This window comes from Lycorma delicatula, chromosome 2 (assembly GCF_047948215.1).
Source record: "Lycorma delicatula isolate Av1 chromosome 2, ASM4794821v1, whole genome shotgun sequence".
Lineage (NCBI taxonomy): Eukaryota > Metazoa > Arthropoda > Insecta > Hemiptera > Fulgoridae > Lycorma > Lycorma delicatula.
In genome coordinates this window covers 192,830,067-192,846,545 of record NC_134456.1, presented here as the reverse complement: position 1 = coordinate 192,846,545, position 16,479 = coordinate 192,830,067, and the positions used below count along the sequence as shown (strand labels likewise).

General features: G+C 29.7%; 1 protein-coding gene across 2 annotated transcripts in view; it reads left to right on the top strand.

Moving 5' to 3' along the window:
* LOC142319537 (coiled-coil domain-containing protein 25) overlaps positions 1–14,886 on the top strand; it is a 31,117-nt gene extending 16,231 nt beyond the window's left edge. The window contains exons 4-7 of one of the 2 annotated variants that reach the window (XM_075356923.1): positions 103–282; positions 4,545–4,747; positions 5,793–5,883; positions 14,737–14,886. In XM_075356923.1, the coding sequence (XP_075213038.1) occupies positions 103–282; positions 4,545–4,747; positions 5,793–5,883; positions 14,737–14,763 (501 nt within the window). In that variant the 3' untranslated portion in view covers positions 14,764–14,886. The remainder of the gene's footprint in view (positions 1–102; positions 283–4,544; positions 4,748–5,792; positions 5,884–14,736) is intronic. The other variant, XM_075356924.1, reaches the window with a different exon arrangement.
* The last annotated feature ends 1,593 nt before the right edge of the window (positions 14,887–16,479 follow it).

Below are 16,479 nucleotides of genomic sequence, written 5' to 3'. Positions count from 1 at the left end.
AATTCTGATTGAAATGGATCCACAAACTGTAATGACAGTTAGTTTGTTCAATTACTAGATTATTTTAATTGCTGTGGTGTATTAATTTGTGTTTTTTTGCAGGGTCAGACTATTGATGACATACCATCAGCTGTTCTGGAAGATGCAGCACAACTTGTTAAAGCTAATAGTATTGATGGTAGTAAATTAAATGGAATTGATGTTGTTTATACAATGTGGTCAAATCTAAAAAAAACTGAATCAATGGCAGTAGGACAAGTTGGATTTCATGTTGAGAAAGAAGTAAGTTGAAGAGTTTTTTTTGTTGATGTAAAAGCAGTACTGCAGTCAAAATTTGTACAAATTTGATTAAATAATGCATTGAAATCTTTTATAAAATTATGTAGTAAATTTCATAATTCAAGCCTACAATTATGAAATTGTGTTTAGGACTTTGCTTTTATGAAAAACTGCCAGCATATTTATTTATTTATGAGTCTTATATATTTAAGTAATACCTTTATAACATTGAAAAGTTGAGATAAAATAATCCATTGGAATGTCCCAAGTATTGCATAAAATATAAAGCAAAAAAAATCTTGGTTTCAATCAATTTGCCATTCATTCACAAAAACTGGATATACCTGTTTAGATATAACTTAAGCAAAAATAACTTAATTATTGACATTCTAATTTTAATAAATTTGGAATAATTTTTATTGTATTCAAAAATTATTTAGAAAAAAAATATTTAACAAAAAATATGATTATAATTTAACTTTTTTAAAATTCAACAAATTAGTAAATAAACTATTAAATTATTCAGTTCATTTAGCATCTTAAAATAACCCAGTTACCACTATTTTAGATATACTTTGTGTTGTACAAATTTGTACAATTACTATAAATGTGTGTATAATACAGTCATTGCATCTAATTGCTTGTCTAGTGCAAACTCGATTCTATATAATTTGTATTAGTTTTTGAAGAATTCAAGACAGTTGATGGTTTAAATAAATTTTTCTGACACTTGCCATTTGAGCAGCTTGAGTTTTAATAATTAGCTCTGAAATAGACATCCTTTCATTTATCCGTTTAACAACTGCTCAAATGGCACAGTTAACACACATGATCAGTAATTGTTTATTATGTAATGCTTTTCCATTCAAAATATCAGATTATTACATATTTGGTTTTTATTGAATTATAAATATTTTTTTTTAGCTAATTATACGTTTTTTTTATATATTCAAACTATTTAATAAAATATTTATGTTTATAATTCTTTGTTTTATTATATGATTAACCATTTTTCTTAAAGTGGTGCTCTATACTACTTGCTGTATAACCTGATTATCTGATAATAGCTGTTTAAATAAAACAATTTTTTTTATTTCTAGTTTCCTTCCTTTATATAATTTAAATCTATTTACACCGTTTAAATTAATAATGCAGGTTTATATGTGCAGTCGTAAAAATCTTAATTTTTGTCATTATATTTCCATTTTAAAGTTAAAACCACTAATAAAATCATTTAGTTAATTACCAGTTAATATCAAGTAGTTATACTTATTTATAGAATAAATTATTTGTTATAACATGCCTTATTTAGCCACTGAAGAATCATATCTTTTGTTGAATAAAATTTAGCATCCATACATAATTAAGATATAATTGCTTGATTATATAAATATTGCTTTTTATTTACAATTACAATTTTAATATTATTATTATTTTTTACAACCACATATGATCACTTCAGTCACTCCATTATCAAAGTCTCTTCTATGGTATTGTAGGGGCCTTGCAGTCCTCCCAATACTTTTTCATACGTTCCAATCTTTGTGCCCTTTCTAGTGTTGAAAATGTTTGTGTTATGAGTTTTTTCTTGTGAGTGTGAAGCAAGTATTATTGTTATTGATTTTCTTGTTTAATTTTATTTTATCTTTGTGGGTGGTATAAGTCCAATTCCTTCAGATCCTCACTATTTTTCTGATCTATCTGAGAAATATCTTTGTGTTTTTCGATTCAAGATTGTACAGTACTAGTTGTTTCAGAAGACTTGAATCTTGCATCCTAATGATATGTCCAAAGAAATCCTAGTCTTCTCTTACGTATGATGTCAGTGGTGGGTTCTAACTCTTTGTACAGGACTTTTTTGGGCACAATCCACCACTGCCCATCTTTCTGGTACTTTTTATTGATGCAGGTTCTTGATTTACTGTAGTCTGTCTCTTTGATTATTCGTTTATGTTTGCATTTATTGATAGGTATTTTTTTATTGTAAGTGTACCAGCTTAATTTTTGAGTTTTAGCAAGTTTGTTTCTTATTTGGATTGAAGTTTTTTCATTTAGGTTGTTTTGTTATTTCTGCGAGGTATTTAAATTGGGTTACTATTTTGATTTTATTACCATTCATGTTTACATCTTTTAATCGTGTTGGTTTTTGGGACATAATTTCTGTCTTTTTAAATGATATTTTGAGGCTAATTTTATTTGCGATGTTTTGAAGTTCTACTATCTGTGATTTAGTTTCCTCAATGTTGTTTGCTAGCAGTGTCAAATCATTAGCAAAACCAAGACAGTTTTTTTTTATCTTTTAGCTTATTTTTACTTTTGGGGGCATTTTCTGAGCCATTCCCTCTTTACCATTTCTAGAGCACGGTTGAATAGTAGCCATTGTGAGAGCCCATTGTCTTGAGCTCGCTTCTGAATTTTACCTTCGACTTAGTGTTTGTTAGAGTTAGTTTTATCATGTTTATTAATTTGATATGTAGTTTGAGGTGTCTTGGAATTTTTAATAGGGATTCTTTGTGGATGCAGTCATAAGCTTTCTTGAATTCTTCAAATGTTATCACCATGTTTATTTCTTTTCTTGTTGTAATCCATTATTAACTTGAGACTTGTGATCTGGTCAGGATAGCTCCTCCAGGGTCAGAAACCTCCTTGGTATTCTCATAGTTCTTCCTCAAGCTGTGAACCAATCCTGTTGGTGATGATCCTTAAAAGAATTTTGTATGTTGTGTATAGGAGTGAGATTCCCCTGTAATTGTTAGGGTTTGTTTTGTTCTCTTTTTTGTGTAGCGGATTGATGAGGCTGTTGTCAAATGTTCTGATACATCTTTGATCCCGATGTTGACAAGCTGTTGATGAAAGTCAATTTTTGCACAATTTTAATATATTATTAAGTATATATATGTTATTTACAGAGTGGTATGCAAGCAAACTTGTGGCAATGGCACATTATGGCCTAGGCAGTAATAACTTTATTCAGTAATAAAAAAATTGCCAGTACACTATATGAAAATGAATGCAGTAAAATGAATACTTACTGACCAAATAATGTAATGCAATGCAAGCTGTAGTAGAGCAATTTTGTAAAAGTAATTCAAAGGTAAAAATTAATTATCTAAAAATAATTTTTATGCATAGAAATAGAAAAGTGTCAATCTCCAAGAGTAAGGCATTAGGTCTTAGTCATGGAGTCATACTTAGGAGTATTATATTTTGTAATACTTCTTTAATAAACTCAAATATATTAAAGCAGTAATACTGCTTTAATTACTGTGGGATGTTGAAATATTACAGTTATTAGATTGTGAGAGAACTTAGTAAGAAAACTTAAGATTAATATTCTAGTTAGCTATATCCAAGTAAATCAGGTTGATAAGGCAAGTGATTAATTACAAGCATTCTATATATAAAAACAAATGAACTGATAGTAAGAAAATGCAATAATAAAATTCAAACATTAATGCTATTTAAAAAAAGAAAGAACATGATTACAGTTTAAACTTTTGCACTGCCAAAAGAGCACATGTTGAACATTATTTAATTACTATCTTAGGTGCTGTATAATTTATATCCCAACTACCCGTAGGGGACCGGCAGCCTTGTGATGCTGCCGGTCACCCCCCTCCTGTTCTTAGCTGTGATGGGGTTTAACGGAAGTCGTTTTTCGCCCTCTAACTTTTTACATCTCACAGTAATAAGCCAGGTATTGTTGGGATGCCACCGATAAAAATACCTCGGTAGACATTAGTGATTCTTAAACTCAACTTTTGTCTTTGCTGTAGGCCTCGTCCGGACATCTTGAATGTCCTACATCATTGCCCTCTGAACTAGCTAACATAGTTCACAGAATATATAATTTATAGAGGGGTTTTTCTGTTTCTAAAGAATTTCATTATAGTATTTCCCCCCAAAATAGCTTATCAGTATCAGAATAATGACTGGAAATAGGCTTTTTATAAGAAATTGTTAATTTAAGAAGTCTATAAGAAAAATGTAATGTACTGTTGTTAACATAATAAAATATCTTCTTTCATTTCTGCATTATAAAGGTATAATTTTTTTTTTTTAAATTGATATTTAAAAGTTTGGATAATTTATTCCTATGCATAATGTTCATAACTATTGGTTCTTTTCAATTCAAGGTTTGTTAAGAAATAACTAAATGTTTTTGGTACTGTTTTTAATGGAAGTTAAAATTACAAAATAAAAAAAATATTTATTTATTTTTATAAGAGTATCAATCATATTACTATAATAATTGTTTATTGCAGGTGCACAGAATAAGAGTGGAAAAACGTAAAAATGAAATTGTTAATCGACTAAACAAAACTAAAAATGAAGTAAATCCTGACTTAAGAGCACAAAGAGAAGAACGAGATAGAAAGGATAGAGAAGATAAGAAGAGAATCCAAAGAGAAATAAAAATGCAGCAGAAAGAAGATGAAAAGAGAAAGAAAGAAGAAGCTGAACTAAGGCAAGTAGAATTTTAGTGTAGTTAATATTACTGGTGCTAATAATACTTCTAATTGTTGTGACAGCTGCGAAAAAAGAGTTTATAAAACTACTGGTTTTAGGTTAATAGATTAAAAAACAAATAAAATATATATTCTGTTTGCTTAGTGCATTGAGGCATTCAAGCATATGGATGTATTACATTCATTTACTTTTTATGTTGTTAAATCTCATGGATGTAAATAATATATTTATTAATAATTACGCCTTGTTTAATTGAAATTGAATGAAAGCAGATTTCCATGTAATATTTTAGTTATTATACCAGCGAATCAGTGTTTTATTATTGGTGAACCTTGTATTTTTTATTTTACTTCTTGGTATAACAAAATAACAGATGATTGCAGTTTATCATATAATTGAATAACAGATCAGAATAAGATAATTCCTCAGTTACGAACTGAACAATTAATCTTTTAATAATTGTGACAGGTCTCTTAGCTGATTTAGATTGCTTCATTTGAATTATAATTCGGTATGGATTGTGAATTAACTATTATACCAAGATTCTTTATATAATATCAAACCAGTTTGGAACTTCATAACAGAAAAATGCAAGTTTATATTCTATTCTGGTAGGGATATTACTGTAAGCATAGGAATTTGTCCATTATGGTCATATTGGATTCTGTTTACCTTGAAAATAAATAAGTAAAATATCATATACTTCAAATTATATATTGTAAGCAGTAATTAGACAGGATTTATGTACAGTGCTGAAATCCATACAGGTTCATATTAGAATTATGATAATTCTGTTAAACTCTTTTAATACAAAGGTTTTGCAGAGTAACATGGTACCTCTGATAGGGTCATTTGATATATCACAGATCAGTTTTATGCTAGTCCATATGTAGGAACTATAATGAAAAGTAGATTTGCCCTGCCCAAGGATTTTGTTAATCTCAAAGTGAAGAAAGGTGAATTATTTTTTGGATGAAATTACCACCTTTTCAGTTTGAAGTGGAAAGGCAAATCAACAAATAATACAATAACAATATGTTTAGGTATGGCCAGAGAAGGAGTGATTCAGGTTATCAAACAGATGCTGTACTGGATTATAAGAATAAAACTGAAATGTGGAAAAAAGTCTTTTTTGTAAGTATATGAGAGCTGTTGTGAATGTTGAATTAGTATATGAATTAAGAAGCCTGAATAAAAGTTGTCAGTTGAGCCCATTTATTTTCAATTCAGCAAAACAGCTTGTGGATCACAAGAATTGAACTAAACCACATTAAGTCTGATTCACTTTCATGTTTATCAGTATCAGAATGCTACTTCCCCAAAAACCTACCATGGAATGCTCAGACAAGAAATTTATGGCTGATGTTTTGGGACGACAAAGGGATATCGTATTAGTTCCCTGATTGTGGAAGTAACTGAAAATGCAGATATGCATTATGAAAAAACTTTGATGTGCTATTCAGAAAAAAGATACTAAGCTACCCAGTGTGATTTTGTTCCTGCACACACAAAAAATGGAATAAAAATGATTCAAGAATTAAAGTAACTTTGCTGAAAATTCTTCAAATGTGTACCATACATGCTGTACATACCTTTGTTACATTTGAGGTCTGTGGCTGACCAAGAAAATGGAGGTGGTAACTCTTCTGACCCATGTCCAAACAGGTGATTCAGAAAAATTCCATTGAGGCATCTGTGGACAGTCAAAGCAAGGTGCGCTAGATGGAGCTCTGTCTTGCTGAAATGTATTGATGTCAACAATCCCTTTGCCATTAATTCTGGAAGCAGCCTTTCATCGTTCATTCTCAGATAACTGTGTTAATTTGCTGCACCATTGGTAAAATAAGGGTGAAGTTTGTGTCCAACTGTCATCCTAGCCCGAATCATAAGATGAGGTGGATTGTGTTCTATTTTCTCAAAAAAATTGAGGATTGTCTTTTTGCTCAGAAAAAACATTTCAGTTATGAGATCTTCAATAAATTGCACACTTGTCTGAGAACATAATGTTCTTTTTATTGTTTGCTCTTGGAAAGTGTTCAAGTAATAACTTACATTCATAAATATGTCGATCAAGTTCGTTGTCACTCAACACATGAACTGTGGCTGGACAAAAATATTTAACTTTCAAGTCCTTCCGCATATGGTCTCACATTGTTGATTTTGGAGTTCCTAACTCTGCAGAACGTTTGCATGTTTATTTCATGGATGATTGTTGAATTGATGCCTCCACCGCAGCACATGACAGTACGAGTGCTCGGCCTCCCATTGCATGACACATCAGGAACACTTCCCATTACAAAAGCCTTTTCCCATCTCAGTAACATTTGCAATGTTGGTGATGATTTCCCAAAACATGCAAAGAAGTCAATCATAATGTTCTCCAATATTTTACCAGCGTCAAGGACCCACTAACAATCTAACAAATGCTCCTTGACAGTGATTGGCACTCATATCCGCCATCATTCCATACTCACTCGACTATGATTAACATCATCCCATAAGACAGGGTCTCCCCTACCATTTCTTATCCTACCCACCTTTTTCAGCGGTAAGAATTGGCAGCAGTAGAGCCTGATTAAGCTGGATTTATATTGGCGTAAAGGGAATCCCACCCATCCTGTACAATGGCTTGCATTGTCATGATTTGAAAATGATGAGGAACTTTAATGTGAAGTAATTAATTGGCGTAAATCACTGAATAAAAATTTTCCATAATAACTAAAGCTTGTATAACAGTATGAAAAATTTCTTAGTGAAAGGTGGCTGGCTAAATCGAAAAGAAAAAAAGATTCATGTTATTCCTCTGTATGGTAAATTTATTTTAATTACTACTTACATAAACTACCTAGTACACAACTATTGAGTTAAGGCATTTCTTACCTTAATTACAGTACTGTAACGAACATTTCACCATCAGCATGGCTTTATTTTGTGACAGTATATATCGTTAATTTTCAATATTTTTATTTTAATATGCAATTTAATAAAATGAATTCAGTCATGATTGAGGATGACTTTTGGAAGTACTATTATGATAAAATAACAGTAAGAAATGACTTATCTCAATAGGAGATAAGTCATAAGTACTAGGAGGTTTACGTTATTAGAATTTAAAATATATATATTTACTTTATTAGATCAACCAAAGTACAGAATAAATAAACTAGGATGACTTATCTTATTCCACTATATGTGCAGGACCGCTTTCGCGATTTACTCGCATCATTAGCTGCAGTATAATATATTCATCTCAAATTACATAACAGACTTTGTAAAATACAATAACATATCATACATTTATTCGAAATTTCAAACCTAGCGGTCCTTTTGATCCTAGATCATTTAAGGCTAGATTCTTGGTACATTTTAGAAATTATAAAAAAGGTAAACTGAGTTTCTTTAATGTATCTTATATTAGGGCAAATTTAAAAATAATGTATATTAAAAAATATAATATGAATACAAATAGTAAGGGATTAGATATTTTAGAAAGATGCTATATAAACATAAAAATAAATTTAATATGATCAACTTTCACACACAAAAAAAATATGAGGATGTCAATATTTTGAAAGCTGCAGTGGGTGGCACCACCATCTTCTATTTTGATAGTGATGTATAATTTAATATATTTCAATCGGTATAATAAAGTTCAGTTAAATGGACAACGTGCATAATTGCTTTACTTAAAATTATTTTTATTTGAATTTTTGATTTTTAATTTTAATTTGATTTTATGCCTTGATGTGTCACATATTTACATATGTAAAAAAAACTTCACAATTTTTTAAATGTTAAATAAATGCATGATATGTTATTATATTTTACGAAGTTTGTAATGTAATTTGAGATGATATATACTGCAGTTGATGCAGTATGTAGTATATATATATATATATATATATATATCTTTAGGAAAAATGGCAATTTCTTCTTCGTTCTCCCCCTCATTTGCTGTTGTTATTTTTATATAATAATTTATATCTCGGGTTTGGATAGACAAATTACATTAATATTTGGTAAGCAACTTGTTAATAAAGTTTTAAAATGATAAAAAAAATCAGGACCTAAATACCTGTGGAAATTACAAAATGGCAGCCATGTTTATTTTTCAATCCGTTATATTTCCATAAATATAAGTTTTATCAAAATGTATGTTATTGCTAAAATATTAAGTCTTTTTATTTTGAACAAAATGACATTTTATTTTTTTAAATTTGTTAAAAAAATAGCCGTTATGGCAGAAAATTGATGTAATTTTGTCTGTTTTAATGTCCTCCATTTTACATTGAATTCAATTAAATATTGTTTTTATTTATTGTTAATTCTAGTTTCGTAAATTAGTATCTCAAATTAAGTTATAATTCTCTAACAGTAATAGACCTAATAATTAAACAAAATAAAATGACTACCTGTGATAATCTTCTGTTAATTGTTGTAGAACATTAGGTATATCTTTTTAAAATAAACAGTTAACAATTGTTAAAAGTGTCCACCAATTTGAAATTACACAAGTCTCCAGTCTTTTTCTGAGAGATTGTCTAACCGTTAAAAAATTACAATATTTCTAATTTTTTGAAATTATTTTGGATCCTTTGTTGAAGATCCTCAATGTTGAGTATTAGAGTTGAATAAATAATATGTATCTTTCAAATGGCCCCACAGGTGGAAGTGAAGAATGGCCCTTCGCGGCTTATCCATTTTTCATTTAAAGTTTCATGCAGGAAATCTGATACCAACTGACTGACTGTAATGTGCTGGAGCTCCATTGTGGTGAAACCACACATTTCCTCTTAATTGTAGAGGTAGGTCTTCCAAAAAATGTGGAAGATTTTCGATCAAATGAGCAAGACAATTTTCTCTATTTAAATGATTTGGTAGAATCACAGAATCCAAAAGATAATCATTAAAAATGCTTGCCCATATGTTCAGGCAAAGTCTTTGTTGATGCCTTCTTTGGAAGGTACCATGAGGATTCTTGTCGCTCCAGATATGCTGGTTGTGATAGTTTTGAACACCATTTCTGTTGAAAGGAGCTTCATTTTTATATTTTTAACATGATCAGCAGTAATAGTCACTGTGTAAAATTATTCAAGTGAAAAGTTAATATCGATTGTTTTATTATTATATAAAATTAAATTTTGTTGTGAGAAAATTATTACTTAATTTGATACTAATTTACAATATTAGAATTAACAAATAAAAACAATTAATATTTAATCGAATTGAATGTAAAGTGGAGGACATGAAAACAAACACAAAATTACATCAATTTTCTGCCATAACTATAAACATTTTTCAATAAAACTACTTTTAGTTTATAGGAAAATTAGTACATTTCATAGTACAGATATTTTGCTAAAAATTAGGAAGAAGATAAAAAAACATGTAGTGTAAATAGTATTGTAAGGTACACCATTGTACCAATACTTTTTTTTTAATTTTTCAAGTGTCATTTGTTTTCAATGACAAATCATTGAATGCTACATGCTTCAATGTTTACAAATTATATAAATTTATTATCAAAATATGGAATCTGTTACAGCTACATAATGTGCACTTCACAATATTTACAGTGTGCATAATCGACCAAACAAAAGCACAGTTCGTTTGGTTAAAAATTTGGAGAGAGGTTTCTCTAATTGATGTTGAAACACCTATTCACAAAATAAATGCAAGAAATCAAAAGAAAGTTGCTGCTGTTAAAAATGCTGTTTGTGAAAATTGAAATTTGTCAGTTCCATAAGAATTGGTACTTTCAACAACAAAACATGGTAAATTTTGTATCAAAATCTTGGTCTACACCCATAACTCAAGAATTAAAGCCATCAAACCATTCTTTGTGTAGACGGTTTGCTGATTGGATTCTAGAGCAGCTAAAAGTGGATCCAAATTTTCATTTAAAAAAAAAAATCTTTTTAGATGAAACTCATTTTTAGCTTCATGGCTTTGCAAACAAGAAAAATTGCCATATTTGGGATGATCCCAATCTACAAATGATTCAACAGTGTCAATTACATCTGAAAAAATCACTTTTGGTGTGGATTGTGGATTGCTGGCATCACAGGGCCATTTTTTTTGTTTTCAAATTTGGAAAATTTTGATTTGAATGAGATGTGGTTTCAACAGGATGGTGCCACATACCGCACATCTGCCAATGGAACAATTCAATTATTAAGTTTGGTGATTTTTCATGAAATGGTAATGTCAATTGGACATTTGTCAAGATCGTGTGATTTGACTCTTAGATTTTTTCCTCTGGGGTTATGTTAAGTGAAAATCTATAGTAACAAACCACTAACAGCTATGACTTGAAAAGCAAATATTCAACGTGTTATTAGTGAAATACTAGCTGATTTATGCGAAAGTCATGTAAATTTTACTAATAGACTTTGTTATGACAAGCAAATATGGAGGCCATATGAATGAAATTTTTTTCTGAACAGAATATGTTATAAGCTTCAAAATAAAAATAAAAGATTGGTTGATATTGCACTTACTTTTTGTTTTATTGCAATTTTATTTTTTACAGTGAAAATGAAAGACCCCTGTAATGTGTATTAAGGAAATACATACTAAAAGATGAATTAACGTGTGAAAAGAAGTATTAATTTTCTTAATTCATAAATGAAAAATGCCAAAATATTTCTTGATGCAGGTATAAGCCATATAAACATTTCTCAGGACTCAGTGTGTTAAATTATCATATGAAATTCTTATAAATTTTGATTTTTTTCTCTATTTTAACATTATGTTCCTGGGTAGAACAAGAATTAAACCCCCAAGAAGCTTAGTGGCCTGTAAAACTCCAAACTATGATTGCTAATCTTCATATTCTTAAAATTTATGACCCTAGGGTAAAATAAAAAAACTGATGTGGAGACCATATGACTTCCTTGTATGCCTTATTAAATTACATATACACATTATTTGCTGCACTTCATTTAAAATTATTTCACTTGAAAGTGAAATATAATCCTTCAATTTTTTAATAAAGTGTACAGTTACATAATTGCTGAAATATTTGATGTTTTTATTAACATCAAATATTTATGTAATAATTAATTCAACAATCTTACATGAAATATTAGGATAAGAGTAAAAGTCCCTTTATTACTCATATTACAAGATGAGTATTATTTATATCTTTGTGAGTTGTTGATTACAAAAGTTTTAGATTTCCGGTGTTTCGTATAAATAAAAGTTAATAATAAACTATTCTGTTTATTGAACTGAAATTCCTCCTGTATACTGGTTACAAATTTTTATTTTGATCATACGATGTAAAATATTCAGTTTTTGTTACTGGATTATTTGGTGTATTCAAAAATGAAAAAGAAACAATCAGATGTTTCACCAAATCTATTACATATACACATATGTATGTAATAATACCTATTAAATTACATATACACATTTTTAAGAGTACATACAATTTTATTTCACCAATGTTTTTACAATCATGGGTTAATAATTATTAATAAATCAACATTTTTTAATTAAAAAAGTTGAAAAAAAGAAGTCAGATTCAAACTGATGTGCCTTCCCCTTGTGAGATCCAAATATTTCATTAATTAAAATTTTATTTAGCTATAACTGGAGCGAATGAAAATAAGTAACACTTATGATATGTTGTCGAAAAGCTCTCAATGAGGGCTTATAACTGCTGTTAAGAAAAAGGCCAAAATCCAAATTTTAGGAATTTTGAAGTTTTTTGAACACTTTTGGTTCAGTCGATTCCAATCAAAAGAGGAGGCACAACTAGGTGTTGCAGCAGTCCTAAATCCAAAATTTCAACATCCTATAGCTATTTGGTTTTGAGTTATATGAGTTTTTTTTTAAGTAGTCAAAATGGATATTTTCATTGAAATCAAATTTTTCGCGGTCACAATAATAAAAATACTGATCATCTGTTACTTTTGAACTGCACCTTGTTTATTTCTTCTTCATTGAAGCTTATTTTTGCTGTACAAGGAAGTAAAGATATTTTCTAAGTTCTACAGTAGATTTTTAATTCTTACTAGATTAACATACACTTTTATTCATTAGATTCTTTAAACTTTTGTAATATTAACCAGAATCTATTGGGTAATACAATTTTTTTTTAAAAAAAAACTTCATAAGGTTTTCAGTCACCTTAGTGACTATCCTCAGGGACTGGAGCTGCTATTTTCACATTGATGGCAGTTATTTTTAATTAGGCAGACTCATTAAGAATGTGATACAAAGATTGGTTGTGATTTGAATGTTGACCATTTATTATAACATATGTTTATGTTTGTACGAGGTGCTGTTCAAACATAAGGGTCAATTATTTATAAAGAAGCAATTAGCAACATTGATTGGTTCACATAGATGCAGTAATTTTAAGTGGTTTGTTGGCCATGTAATTGCCACATTGCTGACAGTTCATTTTTTTCCTTGCAAGACAATATGCTAAAATGATCTGGTAACAATATATCCTGCCAATTATGAAGTTTGATCAGTGATTCGATTTCTAAATGCAAGAGAACATAATGGTGCTGAAATTCAGCATCAATTGTGTGAAACATACGGGCCTATCACAGTGAGTGAAGGAAAAGTGAGGCAATGGTGTTGTGAGTTTAAGGAAGGCCATTTGAATGTTTGTGACAAACAGAAAAGTGGCAGGCGTAGTGTCTGGACTGATGATCTCATTGAAAGTGTTAATGAAAAAGTGAGAGAAAATTATTGCTTTCTGATTAGAAATCTTTATATAAAATTTCCAGAAATTTTAAGGACAACATTGTAGAGAATCATGACTGATACTTTAGGCTATCATAAACTGTGTGCCTTATGGGTACCAAAAATATTGACAGTGTTTACAAAGATCATAGAGTGACATCTGCACATGCTTTTCTCAATGGTTTTATTCATGAGGAAATAATTTTTTTGTCATATTTCACTGGTGACAAAACATGGATTTCATACGTCATTGATGAGACAATACAATCCATGCAGTGGGGAAATTTCACTTCACCTAAACCAAAAAAATTCAAACAAGCCCAGTCTTGAAGAAGAATCATTGCAACTGTATTCTGATACCAAAAGGTTGTGCTTTTGATTGATTTTGTGGAATCTGGAACATCCATGGGAATGCTGAGATCAGGAATTGTTCTTAATAGTGTAACCGTGTGAGAACATGGTTGCACAACAAAAACAATTCAAAAATTTGGATGGTAGGATTTTATCATCTCCCTTACAGTCCTTATCTTGTGCCCAGTGACTTCTATTCCTTCACCTCAAAAACTGGCTTGTATCTCAATAATTTAAGGAAAATGAAGAATTGAAAATCTTTGTGCAAAGTGGTTATAATCCCATCCAATAGAATTTTATGCAGTGAGTTTGAAGAAGCCTATTTCATATCTAAAATGTTTGGAACAAAATGGTGATTATGTAGAAAAATAAAGTAAATATGTATTTGAAGCCATTAATAAACTGTTACTGATCAGCTATTACTTTTGAACTGCACCTTGTTTATTTCTTAATGTTCAAGTATATTTAGATCTTGTACTTTTGTGTGTGTGTGTAGAGTATCAAAGTTGTCGATATTGATAGATTTGTGTCTATGAAGTGGGTATCAATTGTTGACTGTGTTGCTGTGAAGACCTTTTTGTATCCATTATATCTTTGATGAAACATAGTTTCAAAACTGTGTTTCATCTGACCCTTGTAGAACATTGTGCAAGCAAACTAGTTTGGTTTATATATTCCAGGGACACTATATTTATCTGATGATTGTATTAATACTATTTTTGATTGAATAATGTTTTACATTGGTCAAACAGGAATTTTTAAGTTCATTCCTTATAATAAGGGAGCTTAGTTCATACCTTAACAATAATCTAATCTACTGATTTGCACAATTTATTTTTTTTATTTTGTTAGTGTTGTAATTAATTTTCTTTTATTTTAGAATAAACTTGTTCCATATATCTGTTAATATTTTATTAAAAATATTTGTTGCAGAAGTTACAGTACTCTTATGCAAGCTGAAAATATGACTTCAAATTTAGATAATTCTGGCTATGATTCAGACGATTTCATGTGAAGAAAACCTTTTTTTATTAATAACTGAAATAACATTCTCTGTGCAATAAAGGTTATTTATTTTTTGAATTCCTTTCTGTTATTACTACCGAAGTGTAAATTTAACTGCTTTTCCATTGAAGCTCAAAATCTAGAAAAAATAGAAAAGGTAATATAACACTTGTGCTTCCTGTTCTTTTTCTGTCAAGTTTTATGCAAAAACTTAATCCTTTTTTATTGTAGTAGTATAGATAAAAATAAATAATAAAAATTATCTGATAATTTTATGATTATAAATATAATAAGCAGCAAGTGTTTTTTTTGTTTTTTTTTGATTTTAATATGTTAAGTGGTATTTAATTTTTGTTTTTGAGAGACTGTTATGAGACTGATTAATTTTAGTCAAAATTGTTGATAAACAAGTATTGTATAAACTGGTTGTTAATATTTAATAGATATCCTGTACTTCATTCATAACAACTGAATTAAGAAAAATCAAATTTATATTTTTTTGACAATTAGCAGATTACTTCCAAATTATATAGAATTGTAAATTATCACTTATAAAATAAAAACATAGCGTGGAAAATGTATCTTGACTTTCAGTTTTAACTAATTATGTGCAAACTTGGCCCTATTGAACCATCAAAAGATTATTTTTAAAATGATGCTTCAATTCATACAGTGTGTTAATGTTACTATGTACTATGGTACAGTACAATTAGGGCTGTAACCAAAACATCCAAAAACGATTTGAAATCTGCCAAAAATTGCTTATTACCCTGCTTGTTAGAAGTAGTAATAAATAGTCCCACCAAATTGCATTATGGGTTTTGTGAGGAGGGGAGTAGAAAGCAGGTAAAATGAGTTTTTTTCTGTAGTTTTTCCAAACATCTCAAAAACTATAATCTATCAGAAACATTACCATATAAAATTAAATATCAAACAAAAATGGTTCTATACATTTTTTTGTTGATGTTGCAGAGATATGGAGGGGGTAAATTTCATTGAATTTCCACTTGTAAAAAGTTACTTAAAGCACCTTCAAAACAGGTTAATTTATGTGGAAATGCTTATCCTTAGCTATTTCACAGCAAGTACTTATGCATTATAAGAAGGAGCTTGTTTTTGAGATGTATATCTACATATATACCACATACACCATATATCCCATACCACCATATATACATACATACCACCTAATTGTTCCAATATGAGAAATAAATATAATTAATTATATTCAATAAAATAAAATCAGATAATTTAAATCCCAGCCAAAATTTATAATTAAACTACAGTATGTATATTCAGTTATGTATGTACATGTGTATTTACGGGATTAAGTGTCGTAAACAGTAACTCATTGGGATTGTCAGTATCCTAAGTAGGCTCCCTGTTCCTCTTCAAGTTAAATATCTTCTTCAAGATCATGATCCTCTTCAGCGATCTCTGTTGCTGCAGCCAGGCCCTGCACAATTTGAGCACTACATCCCAACCCCGTAGGGGAAGACACCCACCTAGTGACGGTCCAGTCTCCCCCCCCCCATTCTTAGCCCTGATGGGCTTTAACAGGAGTCATCTATCACTCTCTGACTTTTTACATTTCACAGTAATAAGCCTGTCCTCGTTGAGATGCCACCGATGTAAATGCCTCGGTAGACATTCACATCGGTGATTTATTAA